This window comes from Alosa alosa, chromosome 14 (genome assembly GCF_017589495.1).
Source record: "Alosa alosa isolate M-15738 ecotype Scorff River chromosome 14, AALO_Geno_1.1, whole genome shotgun sequence".
NCBI lineage: Eukaryota > Metazoa > Chordata > Actinopteri > Clupeiformes > Clupeidae > Alosa > Alosa alosa.
Window position 1 is genome coordinate 11,527,419 of NC_063202.1, and position 21,485 is coordinate 11,548,903.

Consider the following 21,485-nt stretch of genomic DNA (forward strand, 5'->3'; position numbering starts at 1 on the left):
ATGATTCTAAATTATGGGCGACAGATAGTTCTAACAGTCACACTACCGTATTGTTGTCCGAATCGATATTGAATTGTTAAATTATTCCCAGCAATTCGAGCACTCCGATGCGCGTTTGAAGTCAAGGGGCACTGTGCGTATAGCATTACCTCACTTGATTTGGTGCCAAAATAAAGTTTCTTTCTCCCTATGTCTCTCTCCCACCTTCCAACCCACCTCCTTTGCCCTCCCCCTCCCACCTTTGACAGCTAAACTTGCGTTCTGTTTGTAAGGCAACTCTTTCGGCCCCTCAGCTCAAGCTCAGAGCATCTCTACCCACGTCCGAGCAGAAGGGACGCAAGTAAAGAGATCGTTGACGAAAAAAGAGTGACCTTGGAAACTACAAGAGCAACTCCACAAGAGCGGACAGGATTTGCATGTATTGCATGTATGTAACTGGGATTTATACAATGACAAGGTAAGACCATTCTTTACCGTACATCGATCATACTGATGGCTAATGAAAGAGCCTCATTTGGTAATGGAATACTTTTCAGAGCCAGTATTCACGTGCATTTTTCTTTATATTCTAATGTCCAACAATTAAGTAAATGTATGAGTTTGACAATATTTAATGTCCTCATTAGACCAAGTGAGCTATGGAGATCAATGGATTTAAGCATATAGGCTACTGATTTTGATAACTTTGTTGTAGTGCAAATTAAAATGTCCCTTTATCCCTATACTAACTGGTGTGTGACTCCATTTCAATGTTTATTTAAGTGCTGGTTGCCCATTGTTCCTTCAGGTCTCCATCCTCAAATCAAATTAGTCTTGATATAAACAGAGTGTTATGCTCCAAGCACTTGCCTGTGGATAAAACTAGAGACAGCCCTTTCGACACTGAGAGAAAGCTCTTAACACTGGGCCCAGTGGGACCAGAGTGCTCATAATTCTGACTGCAAGGAGAACAGACACACACTCATTGACCGCTGCTCCAGGTATAAAACGAGCACCTCAGCATCACTTGCTTGAACTGGAGTGATCTTTTGTGTTATATCGTGCCATGACCGCACCTGGTCAACATGGTGGCTCTTTGGAAATAGGGCATGAGAGGACATACAGTAGGCTTGATCGCGTGTGTGGCGGTGGGACAAGCTCTGTGTTGGTATTAGAGAGATGTAATTATGTCCACCAGTTGGGAATGCAGGGCATTGACTTTGGGATCCGCTCCCAAATGAGTTTGGAAACAGAGTTCAATCAATAGTGGGGAGGGAGATGCAGACAGAAACAGACAGATGAAGTTAGACACAGAAGAGAGAGAGAGAGAGAGAGAGATTTATAGAGAGACTTTGCTCTGAATTCGACATGATGAAACTGTGGAAAACGTTGCAATGACTGTTTCCACTTGACCAGTTTATTAGCTGGAATATTGGCTGTGAGTTTTTCTCCTGGACTTTGTCCTCCTGTCGCTGTGCGGTGGCGACCCCTCTTAAATGTAGTGGTCATCAGCCATACACAAGCACCATGCAACTCACACACAAACACACACTGTTGGACCTCAGAGCACCACCGCCTTCTCTCTCTCTCTCTCTCTGGTCTCTCTCTCTGGGCTCTGGTCGGGTCCAGACACACAGGTTCTGTAGTGTGTGTCGGTTCAGCTGGCGTTCCTGTGCAGAATCCGGTGGCTCTGCCAGAGTGGGAGCCCTCGGTTCCAACCACAGGGCGTTGGCACGCCGCACAGGTTCATCCCAGGCCAGCCTGCTGCTGCTACAGCCATGAATTATTTAGCATGCTATTGATATTAGTCTGGTGCAACACAATTATTTCTCTGATCTCAGTGATTATTATTAAATTATGACTATGAGCAGTTGACTATGATCGGAGTTTATGAAGTGAGAAGGAAAGTCATAATAGAGTGTGGGCTAGTGAAAATGAATAAAGTAGCTGCATTCCCAGAGGCTCCACATCATGACATTTAGATGTGGAATGAATTAACTATTCATTTGAAGAAACCTGAGATATTTCATGTATATTTTTGAAGCAAACATGGTTAACTTGGAGAGATCAGATTTTTTTTTTTTTAAAGAAGGTTTTAGAATGATTCTCCATCTTCAGTTTATGAAGTGGTTTGGTGTACTTCCAAGAGTCCCATAAATACTTTAACCTTACTGGTGTGCATTCCTTATGCACCCATTACCCATAGATTGGTGATCTCACCAATGGATCCAGTAAACTACCAGAAGCTGGATTGGAACACGCTTTTCTTTTGATTTCTGTCATCCATCTCGGAAAGTTTGTTTTATTATGCCAAGGGAAGTGTTACTCATCCAGTGATGTTGACGGTGGTGGTGCTCTTGGCCATGAGAAACTATTTACTCGTCCCCAAAGAGATGAATCCCACGGCGCCAGAGTTGGCGCTGACGGTCATATTGTGTGTGTTCTAAATAGAGCCTATAAGGTTAGTGAAAATAATGTATGGTTCATTATAGGGATGTTAGGATTAGGACAGAGAAAATAGGCATGGCTGTCTTTGCCATATTGACCACTAGGGGGCATGCCACTCTCTCTCTCTCTCTCTCTCTCTTGGCCTGGAACTTTTTTAAAGGAAGTAACTGAAACTTTTCGCGTTTAATTTTAAGTGACCTGAATGGAACATTAAAGTAGCTGTGACTGTCCTAGAGAGGGTCCCTGTGAGTCCCAGTGCTTTACAGTTGGATTGCTCTCAGCCTTCAGCCCTCCCTACCTGTGCAGCACAGCGTTTCCCATCCCCCTGACTCATAGGCTGTTCTTAATGTGGTGATCAATGCAATGATCTGTCAGTGTGTCACGAGTCCTGTAGCCAATGCAGCACACGTGTATGGGGAAGGGCTCTGGATGGGAGTGGGTGTTTTTGGTTGAGTTTCCAAACGGCTTTCCAGGGGGGAAATGCTGACTCCACCTTTACGGTTTGCTTTTACGGTTTACTGAATGGCATCTTGTCATTGCTAGAGAACAAGCCGTGAGTGTCCGAGAGAGAGAGAGAGAGAGAAAGAGAGAGAGGAGGTCAAGTCTCAGTGTTTCATAGCTGGCTTGCCTGGCCACAAGCTTCCCTCTACAAGTTAGGCTTTTTTTACTCCCTGCATCCTTTCTGTGAGTTATGACATTGTTTTTGGTTGACAGGGCTTTAATCTTTACCAAGCCCTCACAAAATTTCAGATTAAGATTTACAGTAATATGTATCTAACAATGTCATTTTAGTGGAACCTGCTTCGCTTCAGTTCCAGGAGGATTGATTTATTTCTTAAGAGGGAAGTACTTGTTAAAGCAAACACAAGGATCGTTTCACTATGAAAGGATGCCTGTACTCCCTAACAGTCTTAAGAGCGATAAGTATTTGTGCATTGAGCATTCAGTGCTGAGGTCATTTCCTGGTTTGTGACGTCTGGAAATTCTACAGAGGAGGAAAATTCTGTTTCTGTATGATGTGTCACCATGGCAACGCCACACGTTCTGGCACTCACAGGTCCAGCAGTTAGCTGCTTAGACTCAGCTCAGTTACAATGCTGAAAGGGACCCCAGTTTAGCCGTTCGAATTTGAATGTTGCATTTTCAAACCCTGCTTGGCATCCAGTGGAAGCTCTATTTGTGTGACTTGACGCAATGGCCGTGTACCAAAGCAGACTGCGGAAAAAAAGACACCTGGGACTGCTGACAAGCTTGTTGACAGGCTGGCAAGAGTGACAAATGTTTTGTTTCTTCCTTCCCTCTGCTTCAGTGGATTTCCCTGAAACACTGTGGCATGGTGGGAACAGTAGTCTTTTCTTTGGCTGTAGTCTGAGCACTTGGCGTCCAGTTATAAATGACACATGAGTTCCCCTCACCACCCAACATGAGCCTCTGCTGAAAGGCACCATAGAGTAACATCTAGGCTGTAGATTTCCTCTCACATATGGATAAAATCAAAATTATAATGCAATCTTTCTATGTCATGGATGTAGGAATTTAGACAAAAGACTCCTTGTCCTTGTCTTGGGGTTTATTACAGCACTAAGTTATTATTTGCAATTTAATGCCATAAATAAGAACTGTGATAAAATGTCTCTCTCATTGCTGTTGGGCTGAGGAGCTCATTCTCACCATGGAACAATGTTGTCTTTTATATGGAGTTACAATAGTGCATTCAGAAGCTATGCTGCCTGTTAAACAACTCTCTACAATAAAAATAGTCCCATGACTAATGTGTAGTGGAGGAGTGGAGTAGGCTATGAGCTTACAGGAATCCTCCATCCAGGGTAAACACCCTTAAAATAACACAGTCTAAATAATACAATTTTGCTTTTCAGGTACACCATGATTGCATTGCTTGTGTTGTGTACGCTGTGGCAAACTGCATGGACTACCATGACCTTTGGTGAAATGTCAGACACAGGTAAGATGCCATCTGGCTGGTGCAGGAGAATGAGCATCAAGTACATATGAAGTCACATATGGAGTCACATATGGAAAGTGTTGCTGTACATCACGCACAAATTATATTTCATTATGTGTGTTTTGTTTGTGTGTATTCATTCTGTAATTGTGTGTGTGTGTGTGTGTGTGTGTATGCACATGTGTGTCTGCAGACCCTGAGATTCTGAGTGTGAGCATCCCATCGGAGAAGCCCGTGCGTGTGTTGATGGGCGGCACACTGGTCCTGCCCTGCTACTTCCAGGACAACACCCCGCATGACCCCGGCGCCCCCCCCATTGCCCCGCTCTCCCACCGCATCAAGTGGACCCACGTCACCAAGGACAAGGTCACCAACGTCCTGGTAGCCTCGGAGGGCGTGATTAGGGTAGCGGACGAGTACCTGGATAGGGTCACCATGGTGGGCTACCCCATGACCCCTACGGACGCCTCGATAAAGATCACGGAGTTGCTCTCCAACGACACCGGAGTGTTCCGCTGTGAAGTCATGCATGAGATTGAGGACAGCTCTGACGCTATTGAGGTCTTTGTCCAAGGTAGATGATATGTGTTAACAAGTATTACACTTTTGAGGTCTTTGTCCAAGGTAGATGATATGTGTTAACAAGTATTACACTTTTGAGGTCTTTGTCCAAGGTAGATGATATGTGTTAACAAGTATTACACTTTTGAGGTCTTTGTCCAAGGTAGATAATATGTGTTAACAAGTATTACACTTTTGAGGTCTTTGTCCAAGGTAGATAATATGTGTTTACAAGTATTACACTTTTGAGGTCTTTGTCCAAGGTAGATGATATGTGTTTACAAGTATTACACTATTGAGGTCTTTGTCCAGGGTAGATGATATGTGTTCACAAGTATTACCGATACAAATAAATAGAAATAAAATAAGTAAAACATATATGAGTTGGAAATATTTAGGAAATATTTAGTCTGAAGAATCACTCATGATGAGTGTTGCATGTTCCTGAGGGAGAAAGGTCAGTGTGTATTCTGTATATACACATACACATACAGTCTATACGTGCACACATAGATACATACAGGCATATATACACTCAAATACAGTACATACACAACATTTCAGGATACACACAGTACGTTTTGAGCATTCTTGGGTTCGAACCCCGACCAGTAGGCACGGCTGAAGTCAGCTCACTGCGCCGGGATTAGTGTGTGCTTCACCTCACTGTGTGTTCACTGTGTGCTGAGTGTGTTTCACTAATTCACGGATTGGGATAAATGCAGAGACCAAATTTCCCTCACGGGATCAAAAGAGTATATATACTTATACTTATACTTCTTCCAATGCGTCTTGTCCAGGTATTGTTTTCCATTACCGTGCCATCACCTCTCGCTATACCCTGACGTTTGAGAAGGCCAAGGCAGCCTGCGTTCAGAACAGCGCCGTCATCGCCAGTGCCGAGCAGCTGCAGGCTGCATACGATGAAGGATTTCACCAGTGTGATGCTGGCTGGCTGGCTGACGAGACTGTCAGGTATACAGCAGCTTTGCTCATGTGTGCATTGTTTTGTGTGTGTGTGTGTGTGTGTGCTTTGCTCATGTGTGCATTGTTGTGTGTGTGTGTGTGTGTGTGTGTGTGTGCTTTGCTCATGTGTGCATTGGTGTGTGTGAGAGTATGCTCTTAAAGGAATACCTTTGTGTTCAGGTTTTGTATTAAGAGATACATAATCATATGTTTCAAAACTAGCTTCACCAGTATCAGAATTGAGAGGGGAAATTCTCAACACCTCTCACTCTGCTGTTGTCACTTAATCATGATTGGCTGTTCTAAACTTTGGATCACTACGCACCTGCAGGTACCCCATTCATGATCCCAGAGAGCCTTGCTATGGTGACAAAGAGAACTTCCCTGGAGTGCGGACCTATGGCATCAGGAACACCAGCGAGACGTATGATGTGTACTGCTTTGCAGAGAAGATGACAGGTACTGCTTGCATGTTACAGTATCTGCATAGTATTTGAGATCCTTATCTTATTTCTGTCTTTTTAAGGTAGTAAGCAAGTACACATGAACAGAAATATTTGTACAGAAATATTTGCTGTCATTTCAAATGTTTTAAATATCTTTATCTTTAAAAAATATCTAAATATTTGTACGAATACAATTACTGAAAATATTGTCTTTTTCCATGTTTGACCATTTTGAATATTTCAAACAAAACAAATGGCAAACCAAACGTCTGAATGTGCCTGTGTCGCATTAGGGAAAGTGTTTTACTCCATGTCCCCTGAGAAGTTCACCTTTGTGGAGGCTGAAGCCCAGTGTGAGAGGCTGGGGGCGCGGCTGGCCACCACAGGTGAGCTCTACCTGGCCTGGCAGCAGGGCATGGATGTCTGCAACGCCGGTTGGTTAGCTGACCGCAGCGTGCGCTACCCAATCAACATTGCTCGGCCACAGTGCGGAGGTGGGCTTTTGGGAGTCCGCACTGTCTACCGATTCACAAACCAGACGGGCTATCCCGACCCAGAATCCCGCTACGATGCCATCTGCTATGAAGGTAAATGGGCTGTCTCATATGTTACACACTGCTCAAATAAAACATGCAGGACACATTTTTATGTTGTCTCCAATTCATAAACTCAATTATATCTTGCTGGTGTGTTTGAATGCAGCTACTTTTCCCTTTGAGCGCTTTGAGTTTTGTTCCTGTTCATTAGTTTCTTCACCCATTCACTCTGTCACCATGGTTACTGTGCTAATAAAGCCATACGTATGATTCCTCTCAAAAACGACATTCTGAGAAGAACTGTTAGAAAGCAAGCAAGCGCTCCACATGAAGTGTATGTAACTGTCTGTAACACTGTCTGTGAAGTGTATGTAACTGTCTGTAACACTGTCTGTGAAGTGTATGTAACTGTCTGTAACACTGTCTGTGAAGTGTATGTAACTGTCTGTAACACTGTCTGTGATGGCCTCGTCTCTGCCCCCCTCCTTCAGATGATGGTGAGGAGAGCTCTGGCATTCCTTTCTTTCCTTTCGGAGGCCAGACCACCACTGAGCCAGGCCTTCTCAGCATCGCCACAGAAACCCCGGGCCCGGAGGTGTTCATCAAGGAAGTGACGGAGAGCGAGGTGAAAGTAGGGGAGGTGGTCACGCATCAGCCCGAGACCACCAAGCCCGTCTGGTGGCCTGTCACTCAAGCACCGCTGTTCCCGCCCCCAGACGTCACCGAGGTGATCCCGGACCTCGTCCCTGACCTCATCGTGAAAGCCACGGCTCGGCCTGTGGTGGAGGCGGAGATTCCACATGTCAGTTACAGCGGAGCAGTGGGGTCAGGTGGGTCAGAAGTCACATGACCAACACAACACAACCCAGGACACAACACTCCACAAAAACACTAACTCTATATCAGTTTACTGAAGTGACCGTCATTTTAAGCGCTCACTAAACACTACTTTTACTCAATGTACATTCATTACTCATTTAGAGAACATTTCGAGAAACAAAAACGACATACTGGTACTCCATTTCTCTCTCACCTGTGTGCAGGTGTGGTGTTCCACTACCGCCCCGGCTCCAGCCGTTACGCTTTCACCTTCGTGGAGGCCCAGCTGGCGTGCCAGAGCGTGGGTGCCATCATGGCAACCTCCGAGCAGCTCCAGACGGCCTACGAGGGGGGATACCACCAGTGCGACGCTGGCTGGCTCCTTGACCAGACCGTCAGGTAGTGGACAGGACTGTCAGGATTATTCTCTGTGTTGGTTAGCTCCCTAAGCTTCAGTGCTGTGGTTAAGAAACCACTGGCTCTCTCAGGAAGTCTATTTCACAAAATCATTTACAGAAATATATATGTGGACCTGGAAATATGTTACAATATATCCTTTCAATAATATCGTATTAATGACAGTGTTGTTTAGAAAATAAACATCATCTGAAAGTTAAATTTAGAAGAATATACAGTAGATATAGACCCTTTCAACAATAAAAACAAAAACAATACTTGAACGTTCTATTTGGGCCCCAATCTACTTCCTCTGCATTAAGATAACATATGGAATGTTAAAAAGGAAGTCTTGTGGAGCCAACTATGATGCTGATAATGGAACTCTCTTGAAAGGGTCCATAGAAGAATATCATAAGAACGCTACTGTGTATGATGGTAAAGCTCTAAAGGTGTCGCACTCTCCATTTCAGGTAATAATTTGTTGGTAATTGTGTCGTAAAGGTATCCCATTGTCCGTCCTCGTGATAAGTGTGCTGGGGACTTGGAGCACCTGCCGGGGGTCAGGTCTTACGGTCTTCGCCCTGCAGACGAGCGCTATGATGTCTACTGCCACATCGGCCAGCTCAAGGGTAACGAACTCAGACACCGTCTAGACGCATTTACCGTGTGCTAATCTGACACGTTAAGATTCCATCGATTATGATGAAATGTGTGATAGCATAACCAAAATGACGACAAAGTGCATCACCAGTCATGCTCTTCATTGCATAAATGCACTGAAATTTTGTTTTGAGAAGAACGTAGGCTCGGGCTTTCATCTAACACCTACAGTACATTGAGGGTCTCATTCAGTCATGCATATTCAGTGTCTTAGCTTTTTTTATTTTCATGAAGAGGTGCAATACAGAGGCTCCTCATCTGAAAGGTTTTAGACATTAGGCATTAGAGTTTTATTCTCACGGAGCATGCAGTAGCCATCTGCTCCTCATGATCTCCATCTGTTTGCACTTTTTTAAACTAACCCAGCTAAAGCAGACTTGATTCAGCACATCATGAGCCTAATCAGCTGTGTGTTTGTGCTGAACACAGGGCATTAGAAGGATAGAGACAGTGGATAGCAACAAACCGTGGTCAAACTTTACTATCTGACAGCATTACTCCATAAATACTGTTTGTTGTCAAACTCTACTATCTCACCGCATTACTATCAGATGCTAATATAGAAGTCAGATGATTAACTGCATGTCTTCATTCATTCATTTTTATTTACCAAATGCTTTTGCCCAAAGTAGCTTACAGTACAGATACAGTATGCATTTCCATCAGGTTTTTGTGCTCATTGAGAAACTAATCCATTCCACTAGTATGGCACCTTTCTTAGGCAGTAAAGTTAAAGGGACACTATTGAACACTATATTTATCTTTTGCCTTCTTCTTCTCCCTGCTACACCTCCCTCATTTCCTCTCTCTTGTTCTCTCTATTTCTCTCACTCTCTCTCTTTCTCACTCGTAGGTGAGTTCTTCCATGTAAGTTCTGCTGAGGGCTTTAGCTATGACGAGGCGGTCACTGCCTGTCAGGAGAGGAACGCCACGCTGGCCTCCACGGGCCAGCTGTACTCCGCCTGGCGTAACGGTTACGACAGGTGCCGTGCCGGTTGGCTGTCGGACCGCAGTGTGCGTTATCCAATCAGCAGCCCCCGTGAGCTGTGCGGTGGAGGAAAGGCCGGCGTCCACACCATCTACCTGCACGCTAACCAGACCAGCTACCCTGAGCCAAACGCAAGATTCGATTGCTTCTGCTTCAAAGGTAACAATGAATCAGAAGAAATAATACTAGTGTTTAGGTCTCAGATGCAAACGGAGGATGGAAATCTGGTGCCAGCCTGATAAATGCCAAATAAACAAGCTGTTTATCAATTAGTAAAGTGATTAATTGCAATGTTTGAATATCCACAGCCGATCAGTTTGCACTTCTCAATGAGACTGGAATGAACATAACAGAAATTGAAGAAGTACTTATCAATGGGACAACAATTACAGACCTGCTCCGTCCAGGTATGATTTCTACTTGTGGTTTAAGATATACTGTATCTGTTACAACCTCCTTATTCAGTCTGTCGTGTTGAACGAGCCCTCTCCTATGGTTCAGTCTGTCGTGTTGAACGAGCCCTCTCCTATGGTTCTGAGTGCTTTCTGGGCCTCTGACACCCCAATAAGTCACCATTGTAACACTGTTATTAGACCTTTTCAACGATACAGAGCACTTTGCTGCCATCCAGTGTGTAGTTGAGAATATGGCATCTGAAGTCTTTATTTTGGGGTTTTGAAATGAAAAATAGAAATATAGTTTTTATAATTATGACATATGACTTCTGGATTATTTTGCTTCTATAATTGTTTGCCAAGTACATAATGTAAACAGTGGAAAAGTAAGCTTCAAAGCCTTATCTTTCATTTGAATCACATTTTATGCATGTATGCCATTTTATTGTATATATGTATATATATGCAGTCTATCTTATTAAGACGCTACCTACCCCCCCCCCTCTCTCTCCTGGCTTCAGTGGTTCCCTCCATCACTGCTCCCATTGCTGTGGAGCCCTCAGGCTCTGGTTCTGCAGAACTGCCCTCAGGATCCGGTTCTGCAGAACTGCCCTCAGGTTCTGGTTCTGCAGAACTGCCCTCAGGATCCGGTGGCTTCTCTGGTGAGGCGTCAGCCAGTGGAAGTGGCCTGGCTAGTGGTGAAGCCAGTGGTACCAGTGGGTCTGGGTCTGGCACCAGTGGAGAGGCCAGCTGGGGTACCACTGTGGTACCATCTGGGTCTGGATCTGGGTCGGGCACTAGTGGAGACTTGTCTGGTTCTGGTTCTGGCTGGAATGAAGAAGGATCAGGGTTTGTTGTGACCTTCTCCAGTACTGGGCCCGCTTTGTACGGCGAGAAATCTGCGTCAGGAATGGCACAGGAAACTGGACAGGGAATCCCTGAAGTCTTGACATTCCCACTGGGATCTGGATTTGTCGGTGGAGACATGGGATCAGGAAGTGCGTCCGGGTCAGGGTTCAGCTCTGAGGAGAGCGGTTCCTCGTCAGATGTGTCCAGCGGGTCTTCCTCAGACATGTCCAGTGGGTCCTCAGGGGAGAGCTGGGAGTCCTCTGGGATTTCCTCAGCGTCCAGCTCGAGTGAGCAGGACCTGAGTGGAGACACCAGCGCCCACTCGGGCGATCTTGACGGTAGTGGCACGCGGATCTTCTTTGTCGGTGGCGGCAGGTATGTGGAGATCTCATCCTCTTCCCCCCGCGTGGAGCAGGAGCTCGGAGGCGCCGGAGTCCATTTCAGCGGCTCTGGAGACTGGTCCAGCGCCGGGCCTATCTCTGGGTCCGGGTCCGGTTCCAGCGGTCACTCCGAGGCCTCAGGAGATGTCAGCGGCTTCCAGAGCGGAGATGGAAGTGGACTCTCAAGTGGAGATGTGAGCGGGTCAGGCAGCGGTTCCGGTTTCCCTCGGATCACTTTGTTTGGCTCGGAGTTCACCGACCGGACAGTCAAGCTGGCAGAAGAGCAGGAGGCATCTGGCTTCCTGCAGTTCGGTTCTGGCGGTTCTGGCGGTTCTGGCGGTTCCGGCATGGCGAGCGGCTCTGGAGGATCGGGTGATGTCAGCGGGTTCTCCTCAGGAGGTTCTGCCAGCGGGGACGTCATCCTCCTGACCGACAGCAGCACGGTGGAGGTCAGCGTCCACCCGACAGAGAGCCAGGAGCTCGGGAAGGGCCCGGTGGAGATCAGCGGAGATCACAGTGGGCTTTCCTCAGGCAGCAGCGGCAGCAGCAGCTTCGACAGCAGCACTATCGGCAGCACCAGCGGCAGCAGTGACCCCCACCCCCACGCCTACCACCACACCTCCCCGCCGGGCTCCTCTCCACACCTCGCTGAGCCCCACCCGACCGAGTCCCACCCACCCAGTGAGGTGCTGTACGCCCAGGCCCCTGCCCAGTTTGTGAGCAGGACCTCCTCGCCGGACCAAGCACCGGCCCAGCTGCAGGACAGTGCCGGGGAGCCCTACGCCACCCCTGCCCCTCTGGTGGCCACCACCACCCCAGCCTTCACACTGCAAACACCAGCCGTCGTGGAGAAGCCAGCACTGGACGACAGTGGGTGATTCTTCATGAATCTTCATTTATATTCAAACATTCATATAAAATATACATATATATAAATACAAATAGAGATATTTATTTTCTACATATACATATTTTGTGGTGTGCCAATTTTTGATGGATTCAGATTGAAATGTTGAATACTCTCCTGGTTTATAACATAGACTGATGTTGAGGTGTTTATTTGATAAGCTGATACCATCAGTCTTTTTGGCACCATCAGAATGAGGAGTCTTTTCTGCTTCCTTATTAGTTGACCCCTGTGACCCGAACCCATGTGGTGTGGGGACGTGTACCGTCCAGGACGGCGTCGGCCTGTGCCTCTGTCCACCAGGTCGGACGGGGGCAGACTGCCAGCTCGGTGAGTAGCGCTACCGGTGCAGTTTGTATCACAGGCATCTGATCTGGTGACGTGTTATTCTCCACAGTTCAATTCTTTAGCATGAAGCCTTGTACATGCAACAGCTGGTCACCGCTTCTCTGTATGTACTGAATGTGTTATTGTGTCTATTTTGTGATTAATTCCATGAAATTGCACGAATCCATGTTTGATTGTGTGATCACTAATTTTACAGTTGTGTAAACTACTCTGCATGCTCCAGCGTCATTCTCACATGTTGTGTCCATGTTGTGTCCATGTTGTGTTGTGTTTGTGTGTTGTGGTCACGCTCTCTCCTAACGGTGTCCAGAGTCTTCCTCTGCCCCTCATCAGTGTTTGTGCTCATGTTCACACACCCTATGGATTGCAAGATGGTGGGGGTGTTGTTTGTTTGTTTTTTTGTTTGTTTGTTTGTTGTGACAGTCCTTTTCCTTCACAAGGTGTTTTGGAGGCTGTGAGACACCTCTCCATATGAGTGCGTTGTTTTTGTGCAGCTGTAAAAATGCTTCTGCCTCGCTTAAACTGCTGCTCTTTGCACAATCTCTCAAATGGTGTATCACAAAGCTGGCTTATCAGTTTCCCTACAAAACTTTGGCAAAACTTTGGTTTTTGATTACATTATCAAACATGTAGTATGTTATGCAGCATTATGCGTTTTCAAATTGGATTCAAAACATTATTGTACTAGACAAAAACTGTCCAAGATTGTGTGATGTTATCCAAAGTAAGATGGCTAACTTTTAACTCACTTTGTGATAAATGGTATGCTCTGATGCTAACAGCTCTTGCTGCTCACTTTGCTGGTTACAGGAATAATCTGCTTCTCAAGACAAATGTTGATACCAAACATAATCTCTCTATGAAATAAAAATCAACATATAACCTTTGTTATATAAACAGAGATAAACAGATACATTTTATGTTTTGAGATATTATATATATATATCAAACATGTTATGACATCTCTATCTTTGGAATAAAATGATGATAATGTTATGGGTCAACTTTGTCTCAGCAGACCTGAATTCTCGCTTGCCTGGGCATCCCTTTACCCCCCACCCCCCCCCCCCCCCCCCCCATCCCCCCCATCCCCCCCCACCCCCCCCCCCCATCCCCCCCACCCCCCCCCATACCCCCCCCCCTTTACCCACCCCCCATCTAGCCACCCACCCCCATACCCCCCCGTCCTTTACCCACCCCCATCCCCCCCTAGACTCCAGCCCTGACGGCATTCTTTCCTTTCCCTCTCCCTTCAACAAAAAGACGAGAAAGAGCACAGAAAGAACGAAACCTGGACGTTTTTTTGCAGAACTTGACGTGTGCCACTCAAACCCGTGTGCCAACGGCGCCACGTGTGTGGAGCGCGGGGACTCTTTCACATGCTTATGCCTGCCCAGCTATGGAGGGAAGCGCTGCGAGATTGGTACGAGGTCCGCTTCAGCTACTAACATAAAAACCCCTCTCAAAAACAACAACAGCAACGTCAACAACAACAAATACTGTAACAGCTGTAGTGATGAAACAATGAAAGCAGAAGGTGCAGGGTGGCAAACACCTTCACACGCTTTCTCGCTTCGTCAGCTTATTGAAAAGGTGACGGGGGATTTGTTGAGGTTGAATGTTATGGTCCCTTCTCAAAATACCCTGTGTGTGTGTGTGTGTGTGTGTGTGTGTGTGTGAGTGTGTGTGTGTGTGTGTGTGTGAGTGTGTGTGTGTGTGTGTGTGTGTGTGTGTGTGTGTGTGTGTGTGTGTGAGTGTGTGTGTGTGTGTGTGTGTGTGTGTGTGTGTGTGTGTGTGTGTGTGCTTATTTCCACCCCTCTTCTTCCCCACAGGTGTGTGCCGATGTAGCCATTAGGGTTCAAATGTTTCCGATTATGAGTCATTTAGGTGCGGTGAAAGAACGAATGACAGCATTGATCATAACAAGGAGAAAAACAAATATCCACACACACACACACACTGTACATACTGCAGAAACACACTCTCTCTCTCTTCCTGGAGAGAGCACAACCGGCTTCTGAAATGGCAGTTGAACTGCATAGACATGGATATTCATCACAAGTATAAACATCAAGTAGATACGTACTAAGTCTTTAGTCCCTCCCTCCTTGAGACATCACTGCTGAGAAATCTACAGTATTACTGTTGAAAAGTTAACAGTAATTTCCATTTGCTGAGGTGATGTTTACTTCAGGGCCTGTTCAACTCCTCTATGAGCTCATTTAGGGAAAGAAACATTTAACTGAAAAAGGAACACAGGTGGGGTAGGGTGGGGTAAAGCAGAAATGCTGGTCAGCAAAGAGTAGAAATCCCTTAGCGCATTCCAATGGACAATGTTTTTAACATTATTAAACATACATTTAAGCTTGTTTTATTTATATATATATATTTTATTTATATATATATATATATATATATATATTTCAAATGAAGGATTTTTTAGCAAGACTGTAATCTGTATTTTTACCTGTATTTTTTTACTGTAATATAGTATTTGAGTAGAGTGGAATTTCTGTGGAATATTCTGAGATGAATTCATCTGTATAATTATCTACTAAAATCAAATAGATGCGAGGACAATTCCTTGGCCCCTATGAAATGAATATTTAAAGTGAATTTACCTCCTTTAACACATTCTTGTTAGTCACATTTAAGATTTGCAAGTCCATGCACCCTATCGAACCTATACAAGCACACAATACATTACACTACAATACAATACATCACTCTACAGTCTTTTGCTTTCTCTGTGTACTCCTTCTTTAAAGAAAACAATCCGTTTTCCCTTGATGTTGAGTCTTTTGCCCCAGAGTCATCGATAGGCTCATGTTCTGTGTTGGGTTAGTGGGGTGTGTGTGCGGCAAGTGTTAACCTACGTCCTTGCCACCTGGTGGCGCTGCAGATGAGCAGACCTGTGAGGACGGCTGGACTAAGTTCCAGGGCAACTGCTACCTGCACTTTGCCGAGCGCGAGACCTGGGAGGACGCCGAACAGCGCTGCAGGGACCTCAACGCCCACCTGGTCAGCATCATCACGCCCGAGGAACAGCACTTTGTCAACTGTGAGTCCAACTCAACAGTAGGATCATCTTTGTGACTGTGTGTGTGTGGGCACGGGTGCTCAGAGGGGCTTTATGGATGTGTTTATGATACTGTATGTATATGAATGTGTATGTGTTTATTTGTGTATGTGTGAATGTGTGTGTGTGTGTGTGTGTGTGTTTCTGTGTGTGTATAATTTTATGGTTTCCATTGTCTGTCTGTATATGGCAGCCCACGCTCAGGACTACCAGTGGATTGGCCTGAATGATAAGACCGTGGAGAATGACTTCCGCTGGACAGACGGCACTCCTCTGGTAAACCCAGCCACTCTACTGTAGCCTGTACTGACAAAGAGTCCATTTGATTCATTTTCCAAAACATAATTAAAAACTAAATAATTCCTTTGATGTCAGGTTAGCCATAAGCTTGTTGAACTGAATACTAAACACAATTCAATTCAGAACAGAATTGTATTTCTTTGGAAAGTGGGGGTGGGGTAAGGGGAATTCAGAACATTTGTGAGCTCTCGCTGTTCTTACTGGGATGGTTTCCATGACAACACCACTCCTCTCCTAGCAATTCATCAACTGGAGGCCGAACCAGCCGGACAACTACTTCAACTCCGGAGAGGACTGTGTGGTGATGATCTGGCACGAGAACGGCCAGTGGAACGACGTGCCATGCAACTACCATCTGCCCTTTACCTGCAAGAGTGGGCCAGGTTGGTATAGCTGCCCTTTTACCTGCAAGAGTGGGCCAGGTTGGTGCAGCTGCCTTTTACCTGCAAGAGTGGGCCAGGTTGGTGCAGCTGCTGATACCAACTCCAGATGGGTCATGTTGTTTCTGACCACTCACCCTGCCACTGTCTCAGGGTTTCATGTTTTGTCAGGCTGTGAATGACATGATAATATGTGAACTAAAGGAAAATAGATTTTGGGCCATACATGGGTGATGAATGCATTAACTGATGGTTTGACAGACTGATAGGGAAAAGCCATGCCATCTACTCATTGTTACCTTTTCACTCCTTATAAATATATACATTTTTAAGTTAAATTCCTTGGTCACCTCTGGCCTGATTCTTTTTGCATGTGCTCTGCAGTTTTGTGTGGCCCTCCTCCTGAGGTGGAGAATGCGCGCATGTATGGGAACAAGAAGGACCGCTACCAGGTGAACTCCATCATCAGGTACCAGTGCAACGAGGGCTTCGTCCAGCGGCGCCCCCCAGTGGTCCGCTGCCTGCATGACGGCCAGTGGGAGAAACCCCAGGTGGAATGCAGAATGTGTAAGTGCATGCTATCATATATATATATACACTGTCTGCCATGTTTGGCCTCATGCCAGGCTAATTAGCACTGTGGACATATACAGTAGTACAAGCACATGTTTGGCCTCATGCCAGGCTAATTAGCACTGGAGATATAGCATGAACACATGTTTGCTAATTAGCACTGTGGAGATATACAGTAGCACAAGCACAGTTTGGCCTCATGCCAGGCTTATTAGCACTGTGGAGATATACAGTAGGACGAGCACATGTTTGGCCTCATGCCAGGCTAATTAGCACTGTGGAGATATACAGTAGTACGAGCACATGTTTGGCCTCATGCCAGGCTAATTAGCACTGTGGAGATATACAGTAGCACAAGCACAGTTTGGCCTCATGCCAGGCTTATTAGCACTGTGGAGATATACAGTAGTACGAGCACATGTTTGGCCTCATTCCAGGCTAATTAGCACTGTGGAGATATAGCATGAGCGCATGTTTGGCCTTATGCCAGGCTTATTAGCACTGTGGAGATATACAGTAGCACAAGCACATGTTTGTCAGAGTGATGATTTTCAGCCGTCGTATGTCGTCGTAGCTTTTACACTGTATGAGTGCATGGATTTAGTGTCATTTGTGTACTCTGTGTGCCATTTGAAAAGAAATCAGATTGAAAGCTCACGCTTGATGTGACTATTCCTCCTGCCGCGCTCTTCTCCCGCAGCCAACTCCACCCTCAGGCTGAGGAAAAGATCCACCAGGACTCGATCGCAAGCGGCACACAACAGATCCAGCTAAGCAGCCAGGAGAGGACCCTCTCGAGAGATTTTAACATATAGTTATTTTATAACAATTATTTTCTATAAATAAATGACTCTTAAGAAAAAAACCAAGCAACCAAAGTGGCCATTTTGTACGGTTTAAACGCTGAGGACACCAAAGATAGCAATGATTTGAATCCATTGTCTATCTGCTTGAACGCATGGATTAAAATATCACCTTGTGACTTTGACTATTTAAAAAGGGAACATTTATTTAAGATTCTATTGGTTTTATTTTTGTTTATTTTTTTATTTTTGTTATTATCCCTAATACATGGTTGGGGTGTTTCATGAGGCAGGCTGTCGTAGTTGTTGGCCCGCAAACTGAAATAAATGGCTCCATCATAGCACATAGTCATAGTTGACATAGACATGGAAACACATAGTCATAGTTGACAGAGACATGGAAAATCCTATTTAAATCCTATTTAATATGTACCAGTGCTGCTGTGTGCTCTGCCAACAAAGCTGCTGGGCGTCAGAACACAACTATATTTAACACTCCAGAGAGCTAAACATAGCAATAAATATTGCAGTGGTATTAATATAGGCAACGTACATGTAAAAGTATTTTTACACAGTGTGTAACAAATTTAGTAAAACTTATGTGTGATCAGTGAGGACAGTGATCTTAGCATAGAATTATACCCCAGTGTGGCATCTCTGAATTAAAGTGGAAGTTTTGTGTTTTACAACCTGGGGTCAATTTTTGGATAACAACAAGTCTATTTTTTTTGTTTGGGACCAAACGTCAATCCGTGCTGCTTTGAGTAAGACTTGAAAATGCATTGAATAACAAATAGGCATATAACTGTGGCTTGGGGGCAATGTCACTATGTCTTTCCTTAAAGCCACTGTCTACGCTCAAAATACAAGTTGATTCCCGAAAGTCGATTACCAAAAAATATAAATTGATTACCGAATGTGCCACAAACTACTGTCAATGGATGCAATAGCAGGAGAGTTCGGTGATCGACTTGAGCGGACTTCATCCTCGAAAGATGGTGGCAACCGGAGGAAGAGTAAGATAATGCACTGACCGCACACACATACTGTATGTAAAAACACTCATCTGCAGTAAGGAAGAGTAAGATAATGCACTGACCGCACACACACATATGTAGAAACACTCATCTGCAGTGGGCCTCTCCATGGGAGCACAGACATGTCATGATATTTTGAGCCTAGTCAGGGGCTTAAAGGACCGATTTACTTTGATGGAGTGACACTGCCCCCAAGCTTCAGTTATATGGCTATTTGTTATTAAACACATTTTCCGAACATACTCAAAACTGCCCCAATTGATGTGTTTTGATCCCAAACGAAAACGTAGACTTGTTATCATCCAAATACAGACCCTAGTTTGAAAAACACCAAACATTTCCTTTAAGAAGCTTAATTTGAAGTCTGTCCTCACATTAGAAGTGTACCTGTTTATTAGCCATTATTTTCAAGCGAGACACTGGACATTATATGGATGTTAAAGTCAACTGAATCCACAACCCTACTTCATGAAACATCCCATAAAATATTTGTCATTATTTACTATGATACTGTCAGCATGTTTTTGTGCACCCTGAATCATTATCACTTGACATCTCTAGTGATAAAGAATAATCTGATTCTGTGTTGAATTTATTACATCAGATGTAAATATTCCAGTCCAACTTTACTTTATGGTCAACATACACTGGGCTGTGACTTGTACTTTACATTCTAGACAGTGACATCACCTTCTCCTTTGTTTATGATTTTGAATGGGCTAGTGCAAAATTGGTCAATAGGACATCATTAGTCCACCATCTATTTATTCTTGTTCAGACTGTTATGCATTCAGAATTGCAGTCTGTCTAAAAACATAAAATACATGCAGATTTTGAACTAGAGAAGACAAAATATTACACCATCTGAACCATCAGAGGGAAACGGCAGCAAACACCGATTCATATGAGAATGTCTATCATTTTGAAGATTTGATCTGCATAATGTGAAAAGTGATGTATTTATTGATTTATCGCCATGGTGGGACTTGAATGACACCTTGTCTGGATTTGTCCAATTGCTGATGAAATGTGATACGATGACATGTCATACCATAATTCATTTACAAAACCAAAAAGTGTTTCTTATCATTACTGAGTTACATGCTACAGAAACTATGAGGACAAATCCAGCCATGTTTTTCCATCCAAGTTCCTCCATTAAAATCCTTTTCTGTCTTTGCATGTTATCCTAAATGTCTCACAGAATCGCTGTGCGGGTCATAGTAGTACCGTGGGACTCGTCTGTCCCTGAACAACTCTGTTTGCATCAGTTACTGACACTTCTATACAGAATAGAAGTATCAGAAGACCCGGCTTAAAAAAAGTCTTTAACTGTGGAAACTGCTTCCATTCTTCCTCTTCTGTTAACTGATTGGCTAGTGCTTGTGTCATTCTGTCCGTCGCTCAGAGTGATAACGGGAGGCAGTGCCCCCCTGATGCCTGATTTCATATCCTGTATCTGTACTCAGACTGTGCACCGCCATCGCTAAACAGCTGCTTCTACTTCCATAACTACTCAGTTGCTATTAGTTTTGAATTGCTATTTGCCATCGTCATATTCCTGATTGTTTTGCTTTGCTGATGTGCTTTCCCAATGAGACCAGAAGCGAAAGAGACATACGTCACACCAAACATATGTTTTTGGATATGATGGAGGGTTTGTCTGTCATCAGACATCTTAACATCACAACATGATACTCTCTGGACAAAGGAGTTAATGACATCACTCCTGCATTCTCTACTCCATCTTACTGAAGACTGTGACACCTCCCAATGCATTTGGTCCATATGGAAAGAGTGAAGTGATGCTAGAGGCCTTTTCTCTTCTTAATTTCTTCATGTTAGCTCTGATGTCTAAACCGGTGTTTACTGGAGTTCTGCAGATGCAACTGTATACATTAGACAAGTAACTGATTTTTTTTTTTGAGAAAAAAGGGTACATAATAAAAAAAAACATTCCATATATTGATTTTTTTGCGCTGTGCATTAAAGACTAAGTTCCACCTTCATGTTGTTCATGGTGTTTCAATGAAAAAAAATCCAACAAACTCTACTTCACTGCAGCATAGGAGATTGACTAATAAACTCAGTCGGGCATGTCTAATATGAACTAGTCTTTTATTAACGTGAGGTTAGAAAAACAGTTCAGGTAATGTTTGTCTTTAAACATCACACCACACCACACCACACCACCCTCACCGACATCTGAGGGAGCCCACAGTGCTCTTACTAAGCCTTCTTTGAGATGGAGGAATGATATAATTGCCAGAGTCTGTGTTTGCTCAATGGGTGGAGTGGATGCTGAAGGATGAATGAGGGCCTTCTGGTCTGGGGGGTTGGTGTGTGTGAGTGTTTGTGTGTATGTGGGGTGGGGTGGGGGGTCTGAGGTGTGTACGTTCCCCTCCTTGGGACAGGCGTCCCTCAGTTTGGTCAAAGTCAAACGCAGACACGTCTAGTGCTCCTTCCCCGGCTTGTCCAGGATGCTGCGGTCCTACAAGACTCAGCTCCACAGGGCAGTGAGTTCAAATTCTCCATCTCAGCTTTTACTGCCAAAAAAGGTCAGGATCCCAGAAGGGCTTGTTTGACGGAATGGTGTGTTGCCATGTTTGGCCCGAGGGTGCTTTCATTTGGCTGAGGACCACAGTGTACACGCAAAGTTCTTCAACCAA

The 21,485-nt window shown here is 44.7% G+C and overlaps 1 protein-coding gene across 2 annotated transcripts; it reads left to right on the plus strand.

Moving 5' to 3' along the window:
• The first annotated feature begins 346 nt into the window (after nucleotides 1-346).
• LOC125307362 (aggrecan core protein-like) lies at nucleotides 347-18,528 on the plus strand. Of its 2 annotated transcripts, XM_048263296.1 has the most exons (19): nucleotides 347-457; nucleotides 4,305-4,390; nucleotides 4,584-4,964; nucleotides 5,752-5,926; nucleotides 6,249-6,376; nucleotides 6,657-6,950; nucleotides 7,391-7,729; nucleotides 7,943-8,117; nucleotides 8,619-8,746; nucleotides 9,631-9,924; nucleotides 10,074-10,172; nucleotides 10,682-12,259; nucleotides 12,519-12,626; nucleotides 13,954-14,067; nucleotides 15,547-15,705; nucleotides 15,917-15,999; nucleotides 16,262-16,406; nucleotides 16,788-16,970; nucleotides 17,677-18,528. In XM_048263296.1, exons 1-19 carry the CDS (start codon nucleotides 417-419, stop codon nucleotides 17,748-17,750), a joined length of 4,584 nt encoding a protein of 1,527 aa, XP_048119253.1. In that variant the 5' UTR covers nucleotides 347-416; the 3' UTR covers nucleotides 17,751-18,528. The 2 variants fall into 2 exon arrangements, with proteins under 2 accessions (XP_048119253.1, XP_048119254.1); XM_048263297.1 differs by lacking the exon at nucleotides 13,954-14,067.
• The last annotated feature ends 2,957 nt before the right edge of the window (nucleotides 18,529-21,485 follow it).

Coding starts and splice junctions, on each gene's coding strand:
- LOC125307362 (XM_048263296.1), top strand. CDS start 417: ATGTATTGCATGTATGTAACTGGGATTTATACAATGACAAG. Junction 8,118..8,618: donor CTCCTTGACCAGACCGTCAG/GTAGTGGACAGG, acceptor TGTGTCGTAAAG/GTATCCCATTGTCCGTCCTC. Junction 9,925..10,073: donor CGATTGCTTCTGCTTCAAAG/GTAACAATGAAT, acceptor GAATATCCACAG/CCGATCAGTTTGCACTTCTC.